This window comes from Magnolia sinica, chromosome 1 (assembly GCF_029962835.1).
Source record: "Magnolia sinica isolate HGM2019 chromosome 1, MsV1, whole genome shotgun sequence".
Lineage (NCBI taxonomy): Eukaryota > Viridiplantae > Streptophyta > Magnoliopsida > Magnoliales > Magnoliaceae > Magnolia > Magnolia sinica.
The window spans coordinates 140,332,560-140,358,635 of record NC_080573.1 but is presented as its reverse complement, the minus strand read 5'-3'; the positions used below and the strand labels follow the sequence as shown (position 1 = coordinate 140,358,635).

The following is a 26,076-nucleotide window of genomic DNA, read 5'->3' as shown; positions in this document are numbered from 1 at the left end:
CCACAACTGGTGCCCTGATGCAAGGGAGGACGTGAGGTGGAGCACCGTCTTCCTCAAGAGGATAACTATTCCGAATCCATGGAACTTTTCTAGACTCCTCACAAAGACTTCTCGAATCCACGAGGAAAGAAAGCAAGAAAATAGAAATAAATTCTAATAAAATCAAAATTGATTGATGAAAAAAAATTAAAAAATAAAAGTTCACAACCCTTTAAATAGGGATACCAAGCAATGGGAGAGAAATCAGAACCAAACTATGACTAAAACTCCTAGAATTCGCGACTTATTATAAATAGTAAACTTTTATAGACGGTCGTGATGTCTACTAGTGCGTAAGGTTTTCGACCAAAAATAGTAAGTGTCCTATTTGGCTTCACCAAGCTGTTCTCCTAATTTTTCTAAGCTCTTTTCGTGCTAGGCGCAACTCCTAAAGCCCAACAGATAAAGAGTTATAATGAAACTAAAACTTACTATTTATAGTAAAAACAGAATTAAAATAGGGAAACGACCGTCGATCTAGCGGAATTTCGCAAATCCGGCTTGTGCAACCCGACGTAACAAGTTGGTTGGCTAGAGTAGCTAGTTCTACCCCAAAATCATATATTTTACATCCGATTACTCATTCTAGATTACGAGATACGCTCCATTTAAGGTCCAATGGTCTGGATCATTTCTGTCATCGACCGGGCCTTTTCTGATCCATCTTGGCTATGTAACTGTCCGCGACCCGCTCTACATCAGTGTCCTCCACTTCAAAAGAACTCGTTTTCAAGTTCTCGTCTTGTTCTGGTTCATGATATTCGGTCAAGCCCGCGACATTGAAAGTCTGTGAGATCGCCATGTTATCTGGAAGATCAACAACGTAAGCATTGTCATTAATCTTTCAGGTGATTGGTATCAATCTAACCTTCTTATTTTTCAACTTGTTGTACGTTCTGGTCGGAATCTTTCTTTACGCAAATGGACTATTACTTGATCGCCCACCTCGGACACTTTTTATCGTCGCTGCTTGTCTGCTTGCTCCTTGTACTTTTTGTTCAATGCATATAGCTTAGTCTGTACCTCCGCATGAATGCCCATGATTCTGTCTGTCATATGTTCTACTGCAATGCTCATGCCTGGGAGCTTAGGTAGAGGGACCAAGTCAAGTGTGTGGCGAGGTACTTGTCTATAAATAACTTGGAACGAGGATTTTCCTATTGAGCGGTTCACCATATTGTTGAATGTAAACTCCACTTGAGATAAGGACAAATCTTACTGTTTCGGTTTTTCTCCTGAAATTCATCGAATGAGGTTTTCTAATATGCGATTCACAACCTTAGTTTTTCCGTCAGTCTGTGAGTGGTAGGCGCTGTTGAACTGAAGTCGTGTATCGAACCGAGTCTACAAAATTCTCCAAAAGTGGCTAATGAACTTCACGTCATGATCAGAAGTAATAGTCTTCGGAACCCCGTGTAGCCACGTAACTTCTCTGAAGAATAAATTCACCACGTGTGTGACATCGAGAGTCTTCTTACATATAATAATGTGTGTCATCTTGAAGAAAATGATCTACTACCACGAATACTCAATCCATGCCGCGTTGTGTTAATGGGAGACCAATCATGAAGTCCATAGATAAATCCTCCAAAAGGGCTGTTAGGCACGGATAACGGGGTGTAAAGGCCTGTATTATGAGATTGCCCCTTAAAGGTCTGATAAATATAACAACATTGGAATGCATTTTCCACATCATGTATCAATTGCGGCCAGTAATATCGCTCTTCCACAAGAGCTCACGTCTTTTCTCGCCTAAGGTATCCGCTAAGGTCACCTCCATGTAGCTCTTGGATTATCTGTTCTCTTAATGAACTTTTGAGGATGCACAATCGATTCCCCTTAAAAAGAAACCCGTCTTGCATATATAAGTCGTCGGGCTGACCTTCTTGGCATTTAACTCATGCGGCCTTGAAGTCATCGTCGTTAGCACGTATATCCTTGAGGCGCTCGAACCCGAAAACCTCATTGCTCATAGTGACTTACAAAGTTGCATGGCAACTCATCGCATCGGATACTTTATTCTGTTGTCCAGACTTATGTTTTAGCATGAACATGAATTCCTGTAAAAATGAAATCAATCTATCATGCACACGGTTAATGTTACCTTGGCTATTAATGAATTTGAGAGCTTGATGGTTCGTGTAAAGTATGAATTCCCTTTTAATCAAATAATGTCGCCAGTATCGTAGTGCCTGGACTACTTCTTACGTGCATTGGTAAGTTATATCCAAGCCGAACATTCGTTTGGACAGTTTATTTTAGGTCATTTTCCCAAAAAAAATGAAGTTGATGTACATAACAGGCGGACCACACCAAAAGAAACAGTGTTCATTGAACGCTCACCATTAAAAAAATTCTAGGTCCACCGTATTGTTTACTTGCCATCCAACTTGTTGAAAAGGTTACACTTCGATGGAGGGAAAACACAAATAGAAGCTTAATCCAAAACTTCTGGCTCCCAAGAAGTTTTTAATGGTGGTAATTCAATAGTTACCGTGCGGTCCATACAAGATATATATCTGTTTCGTTTCTGGGGATATGACTTCAAATAAGCTGTAAAAATAGATGGTCGGTGTGGATGTACAATGTCATACATGTAGGTGGGCCTCACGGTCAAGGTCGCACCCAGCTGGATGGATCCGGGGCCGCAGGTAATCAAACATCTTATTTACTTGAAGAAAGTGAAAGTACGAGAGTCCTTGTATGGAGCGGATTGCCTGTGACCCGGAAGCGGATTGGCTGGTGTTCCTCACACCACCAACATGGTTGGTGTATGACGTCACCAAGTTCTGTGGGTCCCACCATAAGGTACGTTTTATATCCAATCCGTCCATCCACATCGTTGGTGTGTAGTACACCAGCCAATCCACTTCCCTGTAGCCCAAGTTATATATATATACCTTGGTGCTGTGTGTGGTCTGAAAAGATGTCATTGACAAATCCACTCCGCCCATCTGTTTTAAAAGATTATACAGTATTCTAAATTGATCAGTCGTATCCAAAACTCACGTAGACCAACGAAACATTGGTGACAGAAACGTCCACCGTTGAAATCTTCTTGAAGCTGACCATGATGATAATATGCCATCCAAACCGCTCATAGGGTTATTACCACTCAGATAAACTGTAGGGAAAAATAACATCCTTATACAAAACTTCTACCAACGACGGGCGTTCAATCACCACTGTTTTGTGTGGTATGGCACACGTGAAATTTCGATCCATCTGTTTTTTAGAATCCTGTACTGCTGCGGTCTTTCGAGGATGGAGTCGATTTTTGGGTCCCACAGCCCCTAGCACCGGAATATCTCTGGTCACGGTAGGCGTATTTCCTTTGGTAGGAAGTTCCTGCGCAAGGATGCTGGGTGGGGCCCTCCATGATGTTTGTGAGAAATCCAGCCCGTCCATCCGTTTTATAAGCTCATTTTGGTCGTGACATAAAAAATGAGATGCATACAACACTCAAGTAAGCCACACGAGAGGAAACAATGGGGATCCGATGAGCACACTTGAAGCATTCTTATGGTTATAAAAGTTTTACATAAGGTTATCCGCGTCGCTTGAAAAATATCCCATATAAGTTTTTAGATAGTAACATCAAGCATATCTGGAGCTCAAGTGGACCACAACGCAGGAAACAGTGGGGAGACAACCGCCGTTGAAACTTTTCTAGAGCCCATCATAATGTTTATTTGTCATCCAACATGTTGATAAGGTTACTTAGACCTTGATAAATGAAGAACACAAATATCATGCTGATCCAAAATTTTTGTGGCCCACAATAAGTTTCTAATGGTGGGTGTTCAATCACCACTGTTTCTTATGCTGTGGTCCATTTGAGCTTCGGATCTATTTCATTTTTGAGTTAATTCCCGAAAATGGGGAAGGGAGGTGAGGGGACAGATGAACCGCGTAGATATAAAACAAATGCATCTGGTTGTGATGATGCGTACACCACCTGATCTATGTCCGACTGAATGAACTGCAATGAAAAAATTAGCACCGTAGATGAGTACTCACAATTCCTTTTTTTTTTCTTCTCTGCACGAAAACTTATCGAACCAAACGTGAATTTTAGGGTACAGATGTTGGTTTTTTGGAGAAAATACCCTGGCCTATTAGGGTAAATCAACTAAAAAAGTTAGGATATTTTCATCTTTCTAGTTTCATCCATACAACTATTCGAAGTCTATTTTACTACTTAAGGTTTTTTTTTCATCCAATGAAAAAACGCAGGTGATATGTTGGGTCTATACAGGCCCACAATATGGAGCCTTGAGTGATGTGATTTCTCACCGGACCAAAATGGAATTCGCCTTCTATTGTGGGCCTCACACGAGCATAAATCAGAACCCGTCCTTTGTGGCGAGGCGTACGGGGAATGCAAGTAATAGTATCTATTTATAAATATATTTGGTTCCACCTCATCACCAAGAGTCGCTTTGGCCGAGTGGTTAAGGCGTGTGCCTGCTAAGTACATGGGGTTTCCCCGCGAGAGTTCGAATCTCTCAGGCGACGTATTTTTTTATTGCCCTTTTCTGTCAACTGCAACGCTGGACGATCAGGATTGTCCGACCGTAGCATATCTGATGACAGCCACTCACTGGATGGTCCAGATTCACAATCTTCGCCTTCACCTGGAAGGACAACCATTGGATGGTCCAGACTCATCGTCCTCACCACCACTTTGAATGTCGATGATTGGATGGCTAGGATAGTCTGGTCGTGATTTTAGATTAGGACCTACTGGGCTTGAGCCAACTTAATCAACGGATAGATTAGGAAGGGTCAACTGGGAAATAGGGATTTAATCAATTTTCTAGCCGTCCAACCAATTTTTTAAGGTTCGAGTTTGGGCCTACTGGACTTGAGCCGTTCTCAGGCCTTGGGTCCAGGCTGCACTTTTAAGTGGGTCAGACCCACAGGATAATGGATCGTAGGTGCCATTTAGGAAAGAATTCTTGGGCTTGTTTAGTGAGTCGGGTTTGGACTGATATGGACCCGGGTCCGAATCCAACCCATTGCCATGACCGTTCAAAACTGCAAATTCGAAACGTTTGGTGACACATTGTAATGATGAGGAATGAGAGATGCAAAACTATAGCATCCAAGATTTCAGAACGTGAATAGTTCATGAGAGTTCATGAGGCACCAATGTGTGCAAATAGGGCCTATAGTTCGGTGATCCTGACCGTTGTTGTGATGGGACCCACTACTTGTGGGATAGATCCCAAAAAAAATCTACCAAATTAGAGATATTAACTCTTTGATCAGTGGCCATACAAACGAACGGTAAAAAGAAAAATGCATAAACGGTACGCAAAGGAACCAAATATTGGATTTTTCTAGGATCTTCAAATTTGGAAGAGTTTTGGATCATCCCCCATGTATGTTAAATCCCGTTTGGATTAGCTCTTGCTACTCTGGAAGGGTGATGGTTGATACGCAGTCACTCAGGAAATATCCGGCCCATCGATTGTGTGTCCCACGTGGATGTGGGGTCACATTAATAATTAAATTTTTAGACATTACAAAACGTAAGTGGGCTCCTCCATTAGTGCATGTCGATGTTTTAGTCCTCATTTCACGTGGCTTCAGATGGTGTGGCTCACCTAAGTTCCAATTACGGCTAATTTTTAGGATACCTTTCAATTTAGAAGGGACTATGATGTAATGGCGTGATGATGACATCGACAACCTTTTTACTCGATTGATAAATACTTTCAATCCACGGTGTGCTCTTGAAGTTATAGGAGAAAATTTTGAATTTATGGGAATAAATAGAATTCTAAGAAGTTTTAATTGATGAATTGAATAACTATATTTTTTTTAAAAAAATGAGTTTAACACCCTTTAAATAATTCTAAATAAATTCTAAAAACGTAATTAAAGAGATCTAATCAAATAGGAAAATAAATTCTGAAAAACATGTAAATTTCCGTCGTTTGTCAACCTATTGAGTCGGCATGTCGAAATAGTCAAAAAGTGTCAAGAGATTTAAATTGAAAATTTTGTGATTTTCGACCTGTTAACTTGATATGTCGACCTTTTGAACAGTATTTCAACCCGTCGAACGTATTTCAAGCAGAAATCAGCCAACAAGCAATTTGAAATATTATTTTGACCTGTCGAACAGTATTTTGACTTGTCTAAACTGGCAGAAATCAACCAGCAAGTAATTTGAAATTTTTGGTAGAATTTTAACCTGTTGACCATAAAGGTTGACTGATCAAACTATGTTGAATTTGTGTCGATTTCTCCTTAATCTTCTTCCAGTCCATGTGCATCAGGAACATGCTTGATCCTCGTCCTACATCAGACCCCTCCATTTGAAAAAAACTCGTTCTCAAGGTTGATTCACGATACGTGTTCAACTTTCTTGAGTTATTCAATGAACTTGATTCACAATACATACTCAACTTCAGGTGACAACATTTATCAGCATCTTCCCTCTACTCTGCAATAGGTTTCTATGATCTCTTATGGGCATCAGCATGAATAGTTGCTACCCAAACTGTCATATTCTTCACCGCAATACTTATTCTAGTTAGTTTAGACAATGAAAATAAGTCGAGTGCAAGTTTAGGAACTCAAGCATACACAACTTCAAATCGAGCATGGTTGGTAGAATGATTCTTTGGGTTGTTGAAGACAAACGCAACCTGGTAAAAACCAATCTCCTACATAGAGGACAATTCATTAGGAAGTTCGGGAAGCACAACCACTTTGAACTCCTGTAACACTAGTTTTGCATCTTCCAGAATGTTCACAAACTCCTCATCCGCTACCTTTTTTAATAATGCCGCCATCACTCCCGTTTGTCTCCTCAGAGTGTTCAATGAAATCTTGTTCGTTCACGAGAGGTTGTTCATCCACTTTAGAAGTGTTGATGCAAAAATCTGGTCCACCCTCTTTAGACTTTCGAGTACCTGCACAAGAAGAAGACAAAGGAGACCCTGACTAGAGTAGGGGACCCTCCGATGCCAAAGTCAAGCTAGGAATCTAGGTCTTACGGTATTGAAGGTTTAGGGGAGAGAGTTTTTGCGTACCTTTCATCCTTGAAATGTCTCTCATTTATAGGAGAGGGAGGATCCCACCGTACGGGGATTTTCTCCATGATTTCTAAGAGATTTGATTTAGCCGTAATCTATTTACAGATGCTTCTCGATCCCGAGATCCTCGGGATCGAGAATTCTTTCCTAAGATTTTCGAAACGGTATTTAAGCTTACACCGTTTCTTCCTCGCTCGGCTCAGCCTTGACCGACTCAAGTAACAGACGAGTCTCGGCTGGCTACAAGGATAAAACTTTTTGCCTCCTATCAGACGGAACAGGATCGGCTTATGACCAACGTTCTTCCTTAATTCGATAATTGACACTATTACCGGCCTTGTATGGGTCGGTTTTATGGTCGATCAGGTTGCTTTTAGCTTCAGGGCCTCAATCGGCCTCTTTAGACATTGCTGCCTCGTTAACCGAGCCAACTTTATGTGTCTTACTTTGCCTATGGCTCCTGACTCTTAAGGTCTCGGTCGGGATTCGTTTCCCAGGAATCCGAGCTAAGTCTCTCCTCTAGGCTTTGTCTCGTCTCGGTCCAACACGTTGCCTCGGACTCTCGGGCGGTGCCGATAGAGTTGGTCCATTCCATAACCGGGTCTCCGGACTTGGTGTTTTTTCCCAACAGTAAGCCCCCTACTCCTTGTGTTAGTTAGGTCGACACTAAGGAGTAACGAGTTTTTTGAGTCGGTGTGCCCTGGAGACCGAGGTTATGATGGGGCATTTAATGCTTCTTGTGTCGTTCTTAACTGGCGTCGATTCGGTCCTCGAGGTCACACGAGCGGACAGCCGTCAGAACGTTTCGTCCGCTTATGAGCATCGAACGCGTGGCGAGGGCGTTACTTGCGTTAGTCAGCGTGCGCCACGTGTCGGGCGGGGGAGTCGAAGCAGGCGTCGATTTGACTCCTCCTTAAATGTCGTTGCCACGTGGCTCGGCTATAAAAGGGGAGAGCGGGATTTATTTTCCATTTTCGCGCGCACTTTCCTTTCCCATTTTCTCTTCTTCCTTTCTCCTCCTCTCTACCTGTCTTCGCGTTTCGCCACTTCCTCTATTATTTTCACCCTTCTTCTCCTTTTTACTTCCCCGACTGTGCATTTTTCGCATCTCCGGTGAGTTTTCTTTTCCTCCCTTTCCTTTTCGACTCTTTAATGGCAGCGCATTCTTCAAGTCCATGGGAAGGGATTTCCGGTGATGAGAACGAAACAGGATATCTCTGGAATGTCTCGGAATCGCCCTCATTAATGGCGGAGATGGCGATTAGTGCCAATGAAGCTTTCCCGTTCTCTGAAAGAACGTCTGGAACTTTAGCAGAACGTCTTGCTTCGGTGGGTCCTTCCGGCGGAGGGGCGTCTCTGGTGACTGCCCCTGGGAGACCTAACCCCCGTACTCTTGGGGATGACTTGGAAGAAGAGGATGAGGAGTTAGAGGAAACTACTGAATCGGTTCCTCTCAGAAGGTTAGCCAGGGCCGTTGAGTCGGCAGATGAAGAGGGAGATGCTACCGAGGGAGACGTTGGAGACGATCAGAAGGGTCCAATCCCGTTAGTTTTAATTGAGGCGGATTTAGACAGGATCTGAGTTGAGTATCATGTCCCCGACTCGGTTATTATTCGTCTTCCCTTCCACGTGAATTGCCTGACCATCCTCCTGTTGGGATTCTCGTAATTTTTCAAGTCACAATGCAATGTGACTTACGTTTGCCCCTCCAACCCATTGCTCGGGATTTTCTGTCCCGACTACGAATCGCTCCTAGGCAGATAGTGTCGAACGGGTGGAGGAACTTGTTCGGATGTTCAGTGTTGTGGGCCGAGACAGAGTAACCCCCACTGACTATGAACGAGTTCCTTTATCTGTACCAAATACGGCCAAACCCTCAACAACCTGGCTGGTACTTCTTGTATGCTTAGCGGAACAAGGGCGGTCCTTTGATAACCGACCCTCCTACCTCCAACAAACACTGGAGAGAGAGGTGGTTCTGGGCATGCAGTCGCTGGGAGACTGCCGAGCCTGGACTCTTCGAATCTCGTATTCTCCGGGCGTTTTCTAAAGCGGGTGACTCAGCATTTGATTGGTTGCCTCCAAGTGCAGAGGTTCGTAAGTAGTATCCCGTGAATACAGGGTCGATCCCACAGGGAGATGAATTGTGAGAAAAAAAAATCAAATGTAAAACAAACTAAGTAATAAAAATTAATCCGATGATTTGATTTTGGAATTTTTGAATGGATATAATTCAACTGAATAAAATAATACCCAAGCTTCAAAGTTCCACACATAAGTTAATGTTCCAAAATCATGATGACTTGGATAATACAACTAGGATCTAAGCACTATGGTCAGCCTAATCGAAAAATAAAACAGTTTAAATATTTTAATAAATGATATAAAAGATTAGAAAATAATGGATTTGCACCATTGACATATATTCTCAAGCGCCAGTGATTTTAAGTATTCAATATCTATAGGATAATGAATATCAAGGAAATATAATAGGTTGAGAACCTCTCTTATCTAGGAAATCTGATTGATCTAGAGTAAGCCTATCCATCAATGTGGATCTCATATGATGGAAACATATGGATCTTACAAGAGGATAAAAAACAAAACTTAAATAATAGATGACATGCATACACCATTCTTCTCATCATTAAAACAATCAATCATCATAATCTTAAAAAATTATTAAACCTATGTGCTTCCCTTCTAGCTTGGGCTAGAAGGAACTTAGAAAAACATAATTAAATTGCAGAAATAAAAAGAAACAAGAAAGAAATAAGAAAAAAAATTCAAATAGAAAAGATCTAATATATATATATATATATATATATATATATATATATATATATATATATATATATATATATATATAAAATAACTTGTAAAGCTTTAATAAAACTAAAAACTCTTTAAAAACTTTAAATATTACTCTTGAATGCTTCTAATGATGTTTAAGAATGCCCTAGGAAGCCCTATTTATAAATAGGGAACTCCAATTTTTGTACAAAGTTGAAAAACCCTAAAAAATGCATCAAATATACATATTTTTCTAAAATAGACTTCTCGTTGCATAGTTCGTTTAAAACAGACTTCTTGCTGTGTAGTTTTTCAAAATAGACTTCAGAGCTTTAGAATACACTTTTCAGGACGATTTCAGGATTCTTCACTTCAAATCTTCGATTCTTTTCATTCCTCACTTGGTTTTCTTGGATATTTGGCATGTGAATTCTTCAATCTTGGTCTCCTAAGATCCATCCCTTGCCTTGGTGATTCTTGAGCATCAAATCCATACTTTTTAGCACCCTTTTTCAATCCAAGCTCTTAAATTCACCTTGCAACACATACATGAGCAAATTAGAATATTAAGCTGATTCATGTTTATAAAACCAAGATGTAAATGAGAAAAATTATGCAATATTTGACTCTCAACACTCGACATTTCCTTTCTCTGTATCTTTTTTGTTTTGACATTTCTGAGTCTGACTGAACGCGTTTTGCAGATATCCCTAAGAGAAGGCTGAAGGTAGGAGCCGGTGCTCTAGCTCGGATCAAGGATCTGAGGGGACTAAGTCCGGAAGATCGATCTTGGAAGGCTCTTCTTCAACCGGAGCGTCTCCTTCTCTCGGGCCTAAACTCTGCCGTGACAGGTATCCTCAATTTATTCTAATGTGTTTCTATTAGATTTTATCTAACTCTTTACCTTATCTGATAAAGAGATAGCTAAAGCTCGACCCTTTCTTAAACCGGCGTAAAAAATGAAGGCTCCTCCGAGGTCGGTGCTTCTGTCAGAGCCTCGGCCTTCAAAGAAGGCGAAGACGGCTCCGAAGGCTAAGGAGCTATCCGCCCCAGTCGCCCCTGCTCCGGTCGTCCCGACCGTCGTTGTGCTTTCTGACCCCGAAGAGAGGGCGAAAGAGACAGGAGCGGCTCCTGCCGAGTCTCAAGTGGCTTCTAAGCCGGGGCCCGTTGCAGAGCGAGTCTCGGAACTAAGAGAGGAGCAGAAATAGGATACTTCAGGAGGGGGGATGACTCAACAAGAGCCTTCGCCTTTCCAGCAGGTGGTATCGGGGATGATCCCTTGGGCCATCACTCATGGGAGCGAGAGAGACTTCGCTAGTCTCTACAACGCCTCTTCGCTGCAAAGTCTTGGTCATGCGGCGAAGATACTTCTTGAGGTAACGTCGGTGATCTCTCTTTTTTTCTTTTTTTTGTGATTTCTTCTATTGGTGACTCAGTCTAACCTTACATTTTCCTTATGCAGTTGGCTCCTTATTTGGTTAAGGCCTGCTCAGATCTGACTGCCGCTCAAAAGCAGGCAGCTGAGGCGGGAGTAAAAGTCGAGGCTTCCTTGGCTCGGGCTGAAATTCTGTCGAGTGAGTTGGGACTTGCTCGGAAGGCCACTGCTGACGCGAAAGCCGAGTGCGCTCACTTGGCTTCGCTACTGACGGAGGCTTAAGAAGAGAGTTGGTGAATCCGTCAAGCTCACGCCTCTTACGCGAATAAATTGGCTCGGACTAAGGGTGAGGCTGAGGCAGCCATTCGGAAGGCCATCGACGAGGCTATGGAGGCCAAGGAGGCAAAGGATCGGGCTGTGCAGGCCTTTCTCGAATCTCAAGAATTTGAGGAGGAGAGGGATCGCTTGTATCAGAGCGGATACACGGCTTATATCAAGCTGATGAAGGAATTTTTTTCCCGACCTTGATCTCTCAGGATTTGAAGAAGGTGCCACTGATTCTGAGGAACCGAAGGCTGAGGCCGCTAAACCTGCTGATACTACGGCTGGTGTCGAGGTCGAGACAGCTCCTGAGGTTGCTCCTAGTAGTGGTAGCTAAGTTTGAACCACTTCTTTTAGTACCATCATCAGCTCCATTTTTGGCACTCACACCAACTCTCCAAACAGACCGAGCTCCAGGGCGGGCTCGAAAGTATCCACGGCCAAGGAAGATGCTTGCGTGTTACGGCCGACATTTTCTTTTGATTTTAAGCCTTTTACTTTATCAATGTAATGCCATAACAAGATGTAGCTCGATGTAACAAACGCACTGATAAATAAATATACTCTGTTTTCTTTTATTCATCTTGATTCAGTTTACATGCTTGTTAGTTTTGAATATTTCTGAACGGTTTGCTGGGCTGACCTAGGGATAGTAGATTTTTAGATGCTTGGCATTCCATGAATGGGGTAGCAACTGTCTAGTTAAGTCTTCCAATCGATACGTTCCTAGTCGGATGGTGCTTGAGATGACATAACGTCATTCCCAGTTGGGTCCCAGTGTACTCGCACCAACTTTCTTTGTGTTGAGAAACGTTTTTCGGAGAACCATGTCCCCGAGTCGAAATTGCCTGACCTTAACTCGAGCATTATAAAACCGAGCTACTTATTGCTATCGAGCCATAGTTCGTAACCGAGCTCTTTCTCTTTGTTCGTCCACAAGGTCAAGTTCGAGGGCCAAGAGTTCTTCATTATCCTCTTCGTTAAATGAACTAATTCGGGCTGAGGGCAGCCCGATCTCGACCGGGGTAACGGCTTCCGAGCTATAAGTGAGGGAGAAAGGGGTTTCTCCTGTAGCGGTTCGAACCGTGGTTCAGTATGCCCACAATATCTTTGGGAGTTTTTCGGCCCACGCTCATTTGGCTCGGTCAAGCTTAGTTCGGAGATGTCGTTTGATGATCTTAATGACCGCCTCAACTTGTCCGTTCGTTAGAGGGTGATGGGGTGATGCGTATACATTTCTGATTCCGAGATTATCGCACATTTTACGAAAGCTCTTATTGTCAAACTGCTTCTCATTGTCGGTAACAATGGTCCGAGGTACCCCGAAACAGCAGACAATGTTCTTCCATAGGAAGTCTGTGATCTTCTGCTGGGTTATTTTTGTCAGTGGCTTAGCCTCGGCCCACTTTGTGAAGTAGTCCACTGCTACAACAGCGATTTGGTCTGTCCTTTTTCCATGGGTAGTGGTCCGATAATATCGACTCCCCACAGCGCGAAGGGCCAAGGACTAGTCATTGGAGTCAGCTCCTCCGGGGGTTGCCTCGGAATGGCTGCGAACCGTTGACATTTGTCGCATCTGTGGACGAGCTTACGAGTGTCATGCTGGATGGTCGGCCAATAGTACTCCTGACGTAGAACCTTATGCACAAGTGATCGTCCTCCTGAATGGTTTCCACATATTCTTTCATATATTTCTCGTAGTATGTAGTTGGCTTTACTGGGGTTTAGGCATCGTAGTAACGGAGCGTAATAACATTTCTTGTACAGCACCTCGTTGAGTATGGTGTAGCGAGAAGTTCAGATTTTTAATCGTCGAGCCTCGGCGTGATCTTTAGGCAACTCTCCATTGTTGAGATATCGGATAATCAGGTCGAGCCAAACGGGCTCTGAATCGAATGTATGCATGGTCGAGCTAACTGGTTCACCGATACTTGGTTCGACGATGTACTTAATTGGAATGGACCTAGGTATGTCGTTCTCGTCGGCTGAGGCAAGTCTCGCTAACAGATCGGCTTTGGCATTTTCTATCCGAGGGATCCGAGTAACTACACACTATTTGAATCCATCGATTAACTCTTTGGCTTTCTCCATGTATGCTTTCAATTGCTCTTTATGTGTTTGATACACATCAGCGACTTAATTGACGACCAATTGTGAATCGCTAAAAACATTGAGATGCGTAACGCCCAAACTGGCCGCAAGTCGGAGGCCGAGTAATAAAGCTTCATATTCTGTTGTGTTGTTCGAGACTTGAAATCTAAGTCTTAAGGCATACTGCATGTAGGTTTGATCGGGAGTTTCCAACACTACTCCTGCCCAACTTGCCTTAGAGTTGGAGGAGCCATCGATATACAGTTTCCAGGGGATTGGGTCGGGTGCTAACTCGGGAGAAGCGGTGGTCAATTCTTCAGTAGGCTCGGTATTCCAAGTCATTAAATTTGCTCGTGGTGTCACTTTAGCAATGAAATCAGCCACGACTTGTCCCTTAACTGCAACTCTCGGCTTGAATTGGATATCGAATTCGCTGAGTTCAATCGCACACTTCGTGAGTCGGCCTGAAGCTTCTGGTTTCTGTAGGACCTAATGTAGTGAGAGATCAGTCATGACGATAATTGTATGAGCTTGAAAATATGGCCGAAGTCGTCGTGAGGAGACAATCAACATTAGGGCCATTTTTTCCAGGAGTGGGTATCTCGTCTCTGCCAGTAGTGATGCTTTGTTGACGTAATAAACCGGCAGTTGTTTCCCTTCAAGCTCCCATATCAGTGTCGAGCTAACTACTGCCTCAGACACTGCAAGATACAACAGCAGGGCTTCTCTTGGCTTTAGTTTCAATAAGAGGGGCGAAGACTTGAAATAAGACTTTAATTGCTAGAATGTTGCTTCACACTCTTCCGTCCAATCCACCATTTATCATCCCTTCAATTGTTTAAAGAAATGGAGACATTTATTGGTGGCTCGGGAGAGGAAACGGTTGAATGCCGCTACTCGTCCAGTCAATCTTTGCATGTCTTTTATAGTTTTTGGAGACTCCATGTCGAGTAATGCCTTAATTTTCTCCGGATTTGCCTCGATTCCTCGCTGGCTGACTAGGAATCCGAGGAACTTTCCAGAGCTCACACCAAAGGCACACTTACTCGGGTTCAACTTCATTTGGAACTTGCATAAGATTAGGAACATTTCTTTTAGGTCTGCTATATGGTTGGCTGCGTTACACTTTTAATGAGCATGTCGTCAATGTACACTTCCATTGTCACGCCCCAAACCCAGAAATCGGATTCACAGGAATCTCAATCGCTGAATCCAGTGCCGACAGCCTCCGTAGTACCCCATTCTCGGCCCCTAGCGTCCATACGCTAGATTTCCGATCCTGGGATCTTACAAGGAGGATTTTCCAACGTACATTTAACTCGTAATAAGCATAACCACAAGATTACCCAATTCACAAAGGCAACATCATCATCACATATCCACTACTATAATCATTTGAGTACAATGCTGAAAGAAAAATACATCAATTAAAAAAAATAAAATAAAATAAAAGCTCCAGAAGACCACTGCATGCTCCAAGCTTAACACTGCTACAACCTAACATCACCTGCACGCATCTATCGTGCGTAAGCTTATAGAAAGCTTAGAGGGTGGTGTAAGTGTGTGCACAAGGTAAGTGCCAAGTATTCAACGCAATGACATAATCATACAATGCTGAAATAAGCACAAGGTCATGAATCATACGTTATCAGAGTAAGCGAAAATACTGACAAGTCCATGAGTCAAACAATATTAGAATACGCAATACAGATCAACTATACAAATGAAGGGTCAAAGAGTGTCAAATATCAGATGCCGAGAGTACAATGAAATATGTAAATCCTGCTAAGTCCGTCTAGGCTATATAAGTGCAGAAACATAGTAACCCAAAATGCTAAGTACTGTGGATGCAATGTGATATGCGGTGCGAATGAAATGACTATGCTGGAATATGAAGTCGGGATGATAGTACGTAGTATCACAGGCTACGGGGTCCACCACAAGGGACTTCTATCCAAACCAGTCTCATACCTAAATTTGGATAGTCAAACTCAATGTGGTAAACTCCTGATCTCAGGTTAGTCGCGCGCCCAACCAAAATTCTCGTCATGCGAAGGTACACATAACAAATAGTCACGCACTACCAGCCCGAGTGGATAGTGAATGAATGAATGAAAGAACATGCAATTCCTGCTCAATAAGTCCACATATCAATACATTTACTCTTGAAAAATCACTGGGGTCTATTACACTCCAAACCAAGTTGCCGCCCCATCGCGCGCAACAAGGTGAGCGGAAGAGACCTTACTATCCGCCTGCCAATATCAGGCCCGACTCGTGGATAGCGGACCCATTCCACGAGCTGGTCAGACTCAGCATAGCATTGCCCCCTCCTCTCGGGCAGGTAAGGCCATACCCCCTTCCAACCGACCACGACATAGTGGAGACGCGGCCTAACGGTATACGGCCCTCATGCGCTCATACATCTACTCGGTCTAGATGTTGGAGCAACCTCTAGAACCAAGAGAGTTTAGGAACTTTCACCCAGGGATATCTATAGCACCCCATGTAGAACAGATTTTCACTGTCCCATCTGGCCATCCACGAAAATACCTGTGGAGGCTACGACCCTGATGTCGCTAAGGTGTACAGTGATCACAATGCAAGATGCATGAGTCATACAATCCAATCATACATCACTCCTACACATACCATGCGCTCAGGTGAGACAACCTCTGCCTATCAAGGAGTCTCATAACAACCTACACAATGACATATGCAATGGTTAACCACATCTCATAACAAACATACAGATGATGCGTGTGGGCATGTATCATGATGTTATGCTGTCACATACTCATAATCAGTATCAATAACCGGCATCGACAATCGACCTCTACAATGTGGACATTTAACCAACATTGCCCCCAAGGAATGGCCCACATAGAGCCTAACATATAGTGGACCCATGCCTCTCACAAGGGTTAAATATACAACACCATGGGCCTCACTCAAGAGCCACATATACACAACAGGTGGGCCCTGCTCATGGGCTTCAAATACATGACATGTGGGCCCTACACATGGGTCACGAATACATCAAATGCGTCATACATCCTGGGCCTAATACATATCACAATGGCCTTGCCCATAGGCCACGAATACACCTCAATGGGCCTTGCCCATGGGCCATGAATACATCATATTAGGCCTCAACTACGGTTCGCATATACATCATAAAGGTCTCGACAATCGGAATCAACACTCGGAATCGGCCTCAACAATTGAGATTGATCGATAATCAGAATCGGTAAATCGGTCACGATAATTAGCCTCGATCGCTAATCAGAATTGGTAAATCGGTCACAACAATCGGATAGATCGATAATCAGAATTGGTAAATCGGTCACGATAAACGGGATCGATCGATAATCAAAGTCGGCGGATCAGTCACGACAATCGGATTGATCGATAATCAGAATCGACAAATCGGTCATGACAATCGGATCAATCGATCGATAATCAGAATCGGTAAATCGGTCACGACAATCGGATCAATCGATCGATAATCAGAATCGGCAAATCGGTCACGACAATCGGGATCGATCGATAATCCAAATCGGCAAATCGGTCACGACAATCGGATCAATCGATCGATAATCAAAATCGGTAAATCGGTCACGACAATCGGATCAATCGATCGATAATCAGAATCGGTAAATCGGTCACGACAATCGGATCAATCGATCGATAATCACGACAATCGGGATCGATCGATAATCAGAATCGGCAAATCGGTCACGACAATCGGGATCGATCGATAATCCAAATCGGTAAATCGATCACGACAATCAGATCAATTGATAATCAGAATCAGCAAATTGGTCACGACAATCGGATCAATCGATCGATAATCAGAATCGGTAAATCAGTCACATCAATCGAAATCGGCAATCGGTCATGACGATTAGAATCAATCGATAATCAGAATCGGTAAATCGGTCACGTCAATCGAAATCGACAATCGGTCATGACGATTGGAATCAATCGATAATCAGAATCGGTAAATCGGTCACGTCAATCGAAATCGACAATCGGTCATGACGATTGGAATCAATCGATAATAAGAATCGGTAAATCGGTCACGTCAATCGAAATTGACAATCGGTCATGACGATTGGAATCAATTGATAATAAGAATCGGTAAATTGGTCACGACAATCGAAATTGGTAAGAATGGGCTTAACAAGGCTTAAGGGAAGGTCACACTGAGGACATCTAACCATCATTGCCCATCAATGTGGACATTTAACCAACATTGCTCCCAAGGAGTGACTTACATAAGGTCAAATATATAATGGGCCCATGGCCTCACATACGATCATGATAAGCCTCATTTACATCACATAGGCCTCATCATATAGGCCAACATGCATCACATTGGGCCTCGAATACACAACAGGTAAGCCTTGCACCAATGGGCTTCATGTATATCAAATCGAGCCGCGTCAATGGGCCTCATGTATATCAAATCGGGCCGCACCAATGGGCCTCATGTATAACAAGGTGGGCTTCAATGGACGGCCCACAAGTACATCAAGATGGGCCTCAATAATGGCCTTATATATATCAAGATGGGCCTCGACAATAGGCCTTATACACATCAAGGTGGGCCTCAACAACGGGCCCTATAAATTTCAAAAAAAAATGAGCTATACTGAAGGATTATTTGGACCATACCACAAGAGCAATGGAGATAATAATTTTCATGGTTAGATAAATCACAGGGCCCACTATAAAGTTTATTTTTTTCTGACCAATCTAATCCTAAGGTCATAAATACCTGGGTTAAGAGGGAAAACAAATCCCATATTGATCCAAAACTTCCATGGCCCCAAAGGGTTTCAATGGTAGACGTTCAAATCCCCCTATTTCTTTGCGGTGTGGTCCATCTGATTAAAGGGTTGGTCACAGCACAGTGTGGCCCGCCGAGATGTATTTGAAATCCAACCTATTCATAAGTTAACATAGAGATAAATGAAGTGAAAACAACATCAGCTTAATTGGAAACTACCTTGGCCCTTAGAAGTTTGAACGGTGGATGTCACTATCCACTATTTACATGGTGGGGTCCACTTGAACTTTGGATCTAACTCACTCATTTTCTCATGTCATAAAATGATCTCACAAGCGGTTGGACGGTATGGATACAACACATGCGCCATGGTGGCCCCACCACCCAAAACAGTTGGCCGTGAAGATAAAACATATACATCCTAGTGGGGCTCGCACGACGAATGGCAGTAGGACCCACAGAGCTGGACCGTGTGGATTATATCCACACGTGCAACAGGTCCCACGGACCCAGCTAACGCTAAGAGAGCAGCAACATGGCTGCTGAGATTGCATCTTGCTGCCGTAAAAAGAGCAGAGGTGGGTCCACATAGGGCCCACCACAACATGTAAAATATATATATTAGAAAAGTCAGCTGCTGTACATGCAGCTTTTATGCATTAAAAGGGAAAGGTGGGTCCCACGTAGGGCCCACCACCACATTAAAGATAGAAGGTTATATTATATTATAATATACTATATACTATATTATATTATATTAATAAAATACTTTAATATTATATTAAAATTATGACAACGTCCAGGCCCTGGACGGCCTGGACGATCGCCTACGCCACATGTAACCCCACACGTGGGGTGGGTCCCACCGTCCAGGGACGGTGGACACAATAGATATATGATGGTGTGGCCCATCAGAACGAAGGGACGGCGTGAATGGATCCCACGGACCCTGAATGAAGAGGGAAAATAAATTTCATAATAATCCAAAACCTCTATTAAACAAAAAGGGGTTTCAGTGGCTGCCGTCAATCACCACTGTTTCCTATGATGTGGGCCATCTGGGTCATATATATAATTGATTTTGGGAGGGGGGTCCACTGCCCTAAGGCGCCCACCAATACACGGCGTGGATGTTAAAAACACATCACGGCGGGCCCACGTATAAGACCCTGGGCCGTTGCCCGTCCGTCCGCCTGTCAGCGTAGGAGGCAGCGCCTCTGGCAGCAGCAGAAGCAGCGTCAGCTGCTATGTTATGTTATATATATATATATATATATATTGAAAAAGGTTTCTTGCAGTTTTTCATAGGTGGGGTCCACATCAGCAAAATCCACCCCACCCTTTGGATTCTACAGCCCATAACAAATGCAACAAGCCCGCTATTGAGCATTTTTCAGTGTATAGAAACATCGGAGTGAATTTTAACGGTGAAGGCTACTGTTTTCTATGTTTTGGCCCGCCAGAAAATCAGATTGGATTCATTTTTTGGCTCAACGCCTAAAATGAGCTGTAGGATGGAATAGACGGTGTGGATTAGATTGATGCATCAAGGTGGGACCTGTAGGAGTGACCCTCCCAAAATCCTTAAGAATCCTTTCCTTCTTCCCCCTTTTTTTTTGCTGCTACTGTGAACCGCGTCCAGCGTCCGTGGACGCTGGACGAACAATGTTGATAAACAAATCCTTCAAGGTGGGTCCCACATGTACATGGCCCACTTGATCAATTAATATTTACATTTTCGCATCTCTCTAAGGTAGGGCCCACGTGATTTGGACGGTTGGATAAGACATACATCAACGTGGGGTCCATCTGAGTAGGCCACACAATCACATCATCACATACAAAACAAATGAAAAAGAGAGGGAGAGAGAGAAAGAAGCACCCACCTTCTATTCTTCTTCCTCCCTAGCCTTCCAATGCTTCAAAAGTACTCCTTCAACGGTGGAGATGATGATCCAAGGGTGGAGATGGGAGATAGGGAGTGGGCCACACATGGCTCTTCTCATGGGGAGCTTGGACGATTTCCTCTCCTTGGGAGTTGCTTGGGAGAATGAGAGAGAGAATGAGAAGAGAGAGGGAGAGATGATGGGAGAGAAGGATGGTGAGTGATGTGGTGGGTGTACTTTGTGTAAGAGAGTTTGACTTTGGGGGTTGCTTGGGGATGGGGTTGTACTTTGATATGTGAGGTGATGTGTGATTGATTGATAAGATTGATGGGATTTGATGTGATGTTCTCTTGGGTTTACAACAGCGCAATGTTTTCCTCAAACTGAATGCGGGCCCACATCTTCTGGCCTGGGTATCACCTCGGCGCGCGAGACGCGACATCGGAACCGCGGCGACGGCGCGGTCGCTAGGGTACAAGTCTCGGGTCGAACCGACTCTAAAATACAGGGTACAACTCAGGATCGGGCGCCACTGCTATTTACGCGTCATGGGTCGCCAAAATTCGACCGGGAAGACCGCGAAAGCCTACGGAACGGTACGAGCTAGGACACGGGTCTTACGTCCATGGTTCGGCCGATCAGCCGAGCAAAGATTTTGTTCACTAATCTTTGATAAGTTGCTCCAGCATTTTTCAAACCAAACGGCATCATTCAGTAACAATAAAGACCTTTATCGGTGACAAAGGTGGTCTTAGATTTATCAGACTGATGCATTATAATTTGATTATACCCTGAATAAGCATCCAAAAAACTAAGAAGTTCGTGCCCCGCAGTGCTATCCACCAACTAATCTGGAAGAGGAAAACTATCCTTTGAGCAGGCTTTATTCAGGTCGGTATAGTCAATACAGACACGCCACTTCCCATTCGCTTTTTTCACAAATACGATGTTGGCTACCCATTCTAGGTAGTATATCTCTTCTATGAATTTGGCCTTGAGGAGCTTGCTAACATCTTCTTCAATGATTGTGTACCTTTCAAGACCGAGCGAACATCGCTTCTGTCGGATCGCCCGGTAGGTCGGATCGATGTTAAGTCGATGTGTGATGATGGATGGGTCAATTCCCGGCATGTCTTCATGGCTCCATACAAATATGTCGGCATATCGCCGGAGCAAGGCTATCAGATTGTTTTTCAGTGGTGATCACAGAGATGAGCCAATTTGTACCGTTTTAGATCCGTCGGTCTCAACCAAAGGTACTGAAATAAGGTCTTCCACCGGTTGCCCTCGCTCGTGAGTTTCAGCTCGGGGATCTAGTGACTCAATCATTGATACCTTGGTCGAGACTTTTACGGTTGTTGTGTAGCAACGTCTTGCATCTTGCTGATCTCCTTTAACAATTCTCACTCCTGCCTCAGTCAGAAATTTCATAGAGAGATGGTATAAGATACCACGGCTTGGAGGAGACTCAGAGAGTGTCAGCCAAGTATCACATAAACGGACGACTGGTCGACTATCAGAAAGTCGACCATTACTGTCGCCTGATGCGGAGGGTTCCCAGCAGTAAGTGGCAGCGAGATGATACCTTCTGAGAGTATCTGTCCTCCCGAGAATCCGATCAATGGGGTACGCACCGACCATAAGGTCGATCGTTTAATACCCATTTTGTCGAATGCCTAAGTGAACAGTACGTCAGCAGATGATCCTATGTCGACGAGTATGCAGAACACCCTTCAGTTTGTGATAGTTAGAGTGATAACTAATACATTATCATGAGGATGATAGATGCCTCGAGCATCTTCATCGGTGAACGAGATGCAATATTTTTCTCTCTTCCTTTTTTTTGAAGGCCGAGCTATGATCAGCATCTCGTACTCGGGTCAACTGATGCTCCTGGTGTAATTTTTTCGAGCATTATTTGAGTCGCCTCCACCATGGGGACCACCGACAATAGTCTGGATTTCCTCCGTGGGTCGATTTTCCCCCGAGCGTTCTTCTGCTGTCCCAGTTCTTTCGACATGTTCTTTGAGCCGGCCTTCTCGGATAAGCCTTTCGATCTCTTCCTTCAAGTGATAATAATCACTTGTACTGTGGCCATGATCGCGATGGTAGTAGCAATATTTATCCTTATTCCGCCAGTTCGGATTACTCCAAAACTTATTTGGCCAGCTGACAAATCCTTCACTCTTGATTTTCATCAGCACCTGCTCTTGAGGTTTATTAAGCGGGGTGTATGTAGAAAACCTTCGGTCGAGTCGCTTACCCAACTTGCATTCATCGCGTGTTCGGTCGTCCTTACGCTTCTTTCCTCCGGTCGAGTCAACTTCCTTTTTGGCTGACTCTTTGGCTGGAGTTTTTATGCTCTGGGCGTTCTCACGTAAGTTTCTTATTTCCTTAGCGTCCGCGTATTTATCTAACCGAGTCATGAATTCAGCCAAAGTCTCAGGCGGATTCTTGTCCAGGGATGCCAGAAACGGCTTATCCCTAACGCCTTGCATGATGGAATTGAGTGTCGTCTCCTCTGAATGTTTCTGAACTTGGAGTGATTCAAAATTGAAACATTTGATGTAGTCTTTCGATAGATCTCCCTCCTTCTGAACTATGTTGTTTAGATGCGCAGGGGGCTTCAACTTCTTCCTGCCAATGAAATTGGTGAGAAAGGCATCGCTGAGTTCCGCGAACGTGATGACAGACTTTGGTTTCAGCTGCTTAAACCAAAGTCGGGCTACGTCAGCTAAGGTGAGGGAGAAAGCCCGACACATCACGGCATCCGAAGCATCATGCAGTTCCATGTACGTTCGAAAGCATTTGATGTGTTCCGTTGGGTCGGTTTTACCTTTGAAAGGTGTAATCTGCGGGAGGCAAAATTTTTCTGGCAGTCGGGCTTCCATCACTTCATCGACAAACGGGGATGCTTTTGTTTTTGTCATGGTTGAATATGCATCCCGACTATGCTTCATATCTGCCATCTTCTTTAGCACTTCTTTTTTAAAGTCCTAAAGGTCAACTTTTCAAGGCTCGTTACTTTCTATCACCCCTTCAACCGGAGGTCGGTCGTGCCTTCTCCTATCTATCTCGTGTCGGAGATCAGTGGGAGGTAACACGACAGTCACGGAATGAGTGGGCGCTGGCTCGGACGGCCCATGGGGCTGACTTGGCTGTGCCAACGACCGCGGGGTAGTGGGATGAAGGTCGGCAACTTGTTGCGGAACATTCATCGCCTGTTCTTGTTGAGGCTGCTGAGTCTATTGACGGTGCATCTGCTCCAACATTTGTTTCAGAACATTTATATCGGCTCTGAGTTCCTGGACCTCCCGATCCAACCGTCCATTTTTTCAATTCAGCTGGGTATTCCTAGTTACGGCAGATGCTGCAAGACAAGTCGCGGAACCTTGTTGATCGTCAGGTTGGTTCTGAGCTCCTTGGGCCCCGTCTGGACCTGATGGTCCAGCGTTATCAGCCTCATTTGGTTCGCTAGGACCAGTTTTTCTGGTTCTCACCATTAACACTCAATTGACACTTCTGGATAGAGCTTGGAACACGACTTTTTGTATCTTTTCCCACAGACAGCGCCAAACTGTTGATACAAAAATCTGGTCCACCCTCTTTAGACCTTCCAGTACCTGCACAAGAAGAAGACAAAGGAGACCCTAACTGGAGCAGGGGACCCTCCGATGCCAAAGTCAGGCTAGGAATCTGCGTCTTACGGTATTGAAGGTTTAGGGGAGAGAGTTTTTACGTACCTTTCACTCTTGAAGTGTCTCTCATTTATAGGAGAGGGAGGATCCTGCCGTACGGGAATTCTCTCTCTGATTTCTAGGAGATTTGATTTAGCCATAATCTACTTACGGATGCTTTCCGATCCCGAGATCCTCGGGATGCAGAATCCTTTCCCAAGATTTTCGAAATGGTATTTAAGCTTACACCGTTTCTTCCTCGCTCAGCTCAACCTTGACCGACTCAAGTAACAGACGAGTCTCGGCTGGCTACAAGGATAAAGCTTTTACCTCCTGTCAAACGAAACAAGATCGTCTTATGGCCGACATTCTTCCTTAATCTAATAACTGACACTATAACTGGCCTTGTATGGGTCGGTTTTATAGTCGGTCAAGTTGCTTTTAGCTTCAGGGCCTCAATCGACCTCTTTAGACATTGCTGCCTCGTTAACCGAGCAAACTTTATATGTCTTACTTTGCCTATGGCTCCTGACTTTTAAGGTCTCGGTCGGGATTCGTTTTCCAGGAATCCGAGCTAAGTCTTTCCGCAAGGCTTTGTCTCGTCTTGGTCCAACACGTTGCCTCGGATTCTCGGGTGGTCCCGATAGAGTTGGTTCATTCCATAATCGGGTCTCCGGACTTGGTGTTTTTTCCCCAACAAGAAGCATTGTATTGGTTCTTCGATCACATTACGCCACTAACAAATTTGACAGCTTGTCGCAAATCCTACTCAACCAGGTCACCTCTTGCCGACAAACAATGGGATTTCTTTGAACAATCTCTCACTGATCAGCTATCCTGCCAACAATTTTGAAATTGTTGGAGCAATACATGATCGTAATTGCAAGGGAGGAACCGTATGCATAACGATTGCTTCATCCGCGGCCACGTACAGTTTGGTACTTTCATCTACCTCATCCACTCAAGTTGAAGTTACTCCCACCAAGTTAAAGCTCCACCCTTCAACTTGTTCACTACCAATTTAACCTTCTTTTCCTCGTGAATTTCTGTGGTTGAAAAAGTGTTCGACTTCTAGAAGCCAATCAAGGAAGTCATCAATGTGGAGTTGATCATTGAAAATAGGAAGATATGATCATTACCTCCAGTTAAATTGTTGGATTTTCACCAGGATTCACCTTGAATTTAATGATATTCTCACCTTATAAATACCAAACAATCGGACCAACCACACGGTCTTGTGGTCATCGTGGCAATGAGTCTCTCTCTCTCTCTCTCTAATTGGTGTTATATGATACTTGGTTATTTCTCGTCTACGGTTGCATAATAATAACCGAGGTAAATGTGCCGTACGGATTGTAGTAGGGTGTATACACATGATCCTGTAAAATTTCGAGGGTATCATGTTCTCCCTCGAAATGTAAAATGTTTTGCCTGTGTTTTAGTTTGGACAAGCGTTTGGTGATCCAAGCCATCCATTCCTCCGTACAACCATAAGCAACTCATGTTGCAAAAATCATGCCAATGGGGTGATCCTAAGCTTCCAATCAATTGCATGAAAATAGACAATCAAGATTGATCGGATGAATATAATAGGTCCAATCATCATCTCAAAACACACCTAATGAATGATCCCAGTTTGTAATTCTTATTATTTAAAAGTTATAACACTTTGATTTGATTACTCTGACCATGTGATTTATGTCTCATAAATAACATACAATTGTAATAAAATGGCCCCACTCAAAGGGTCAAGATCATCTGATTAGCATGATCCTAACACCATGGCTTCCATTATATGAATGAATGAATCGATTCACATTAATGATAATTAAGTCACCTCATGTGCCATTTAAATGTTTGGACGTAGCTAACATTTCATGAACGTTAGTAAAACCATGTGTGCATCTACAATCATAATCTTAAAACATCTACTAGACAGATTCCCGCTCCATATTGCCTATGATATATACCAATGCAGCACTTTGGCATGTACGTTAGTAAAACCAGTGATTTATTGATGACATACACTCCAGCCATTGTGCACGCC

At 43.6% G+C, this 26,076-nt stretch overlaps 1 protein-coding gene and 1 non-coding gene across 2 annotated transcripts; one reads left to right on the top strand and one right to left on the bottom strand.

The window, feature by feature from the left end:
- The first annotated feature begins 4,475 nt into the window (after positions 1–4,475).
- Positions 4,476–4,557, top strand: TRNAS-GCU (transfer RNA serine (anticodon GCU)). The gene has a single exon. It is a non-coding gene; the product is annotated as a tRNA-Ser (tRNA).
- Positions 4,558–22,232: 17,675 nt separating this feature from the next.
- Positions 22,233–23,321, bottom strand: LOC131249965 (uncharacterized). The gene is made up of 2 exons (XM_058250682.1): positions 23,118–23,321; positions 22,233–23,057 (listed from the first exon to the last, which is right to left on the bottom strand). The coding sequence occupies exons 1-2, from the start codon at positions 23,319–23,321 to the stop codon at positions 22,233–22,235; spliced, it is 1,029 nt and encodes a 342-aa protein (XP_058106665.1).
- Positions 23,322–26,076: the final 2,755 nt, after the last annotated feature.

Coding starts and splice junctions, on each gene's coding strand:
- LOC131249965 (XM_058250682.1), bottom strand. CDS start 23,321: ATGGCAGATATGAAGCATAGTCGGGATGCATATTCAACCATGACAAAA. Junction 23,058..23,117: donor TGCATGATGCTTCGGATGCC/GTGATGTGTCGG, acceptor TGGTTTAAGCAG/CTGAAACCAAAGTCTGTCAT.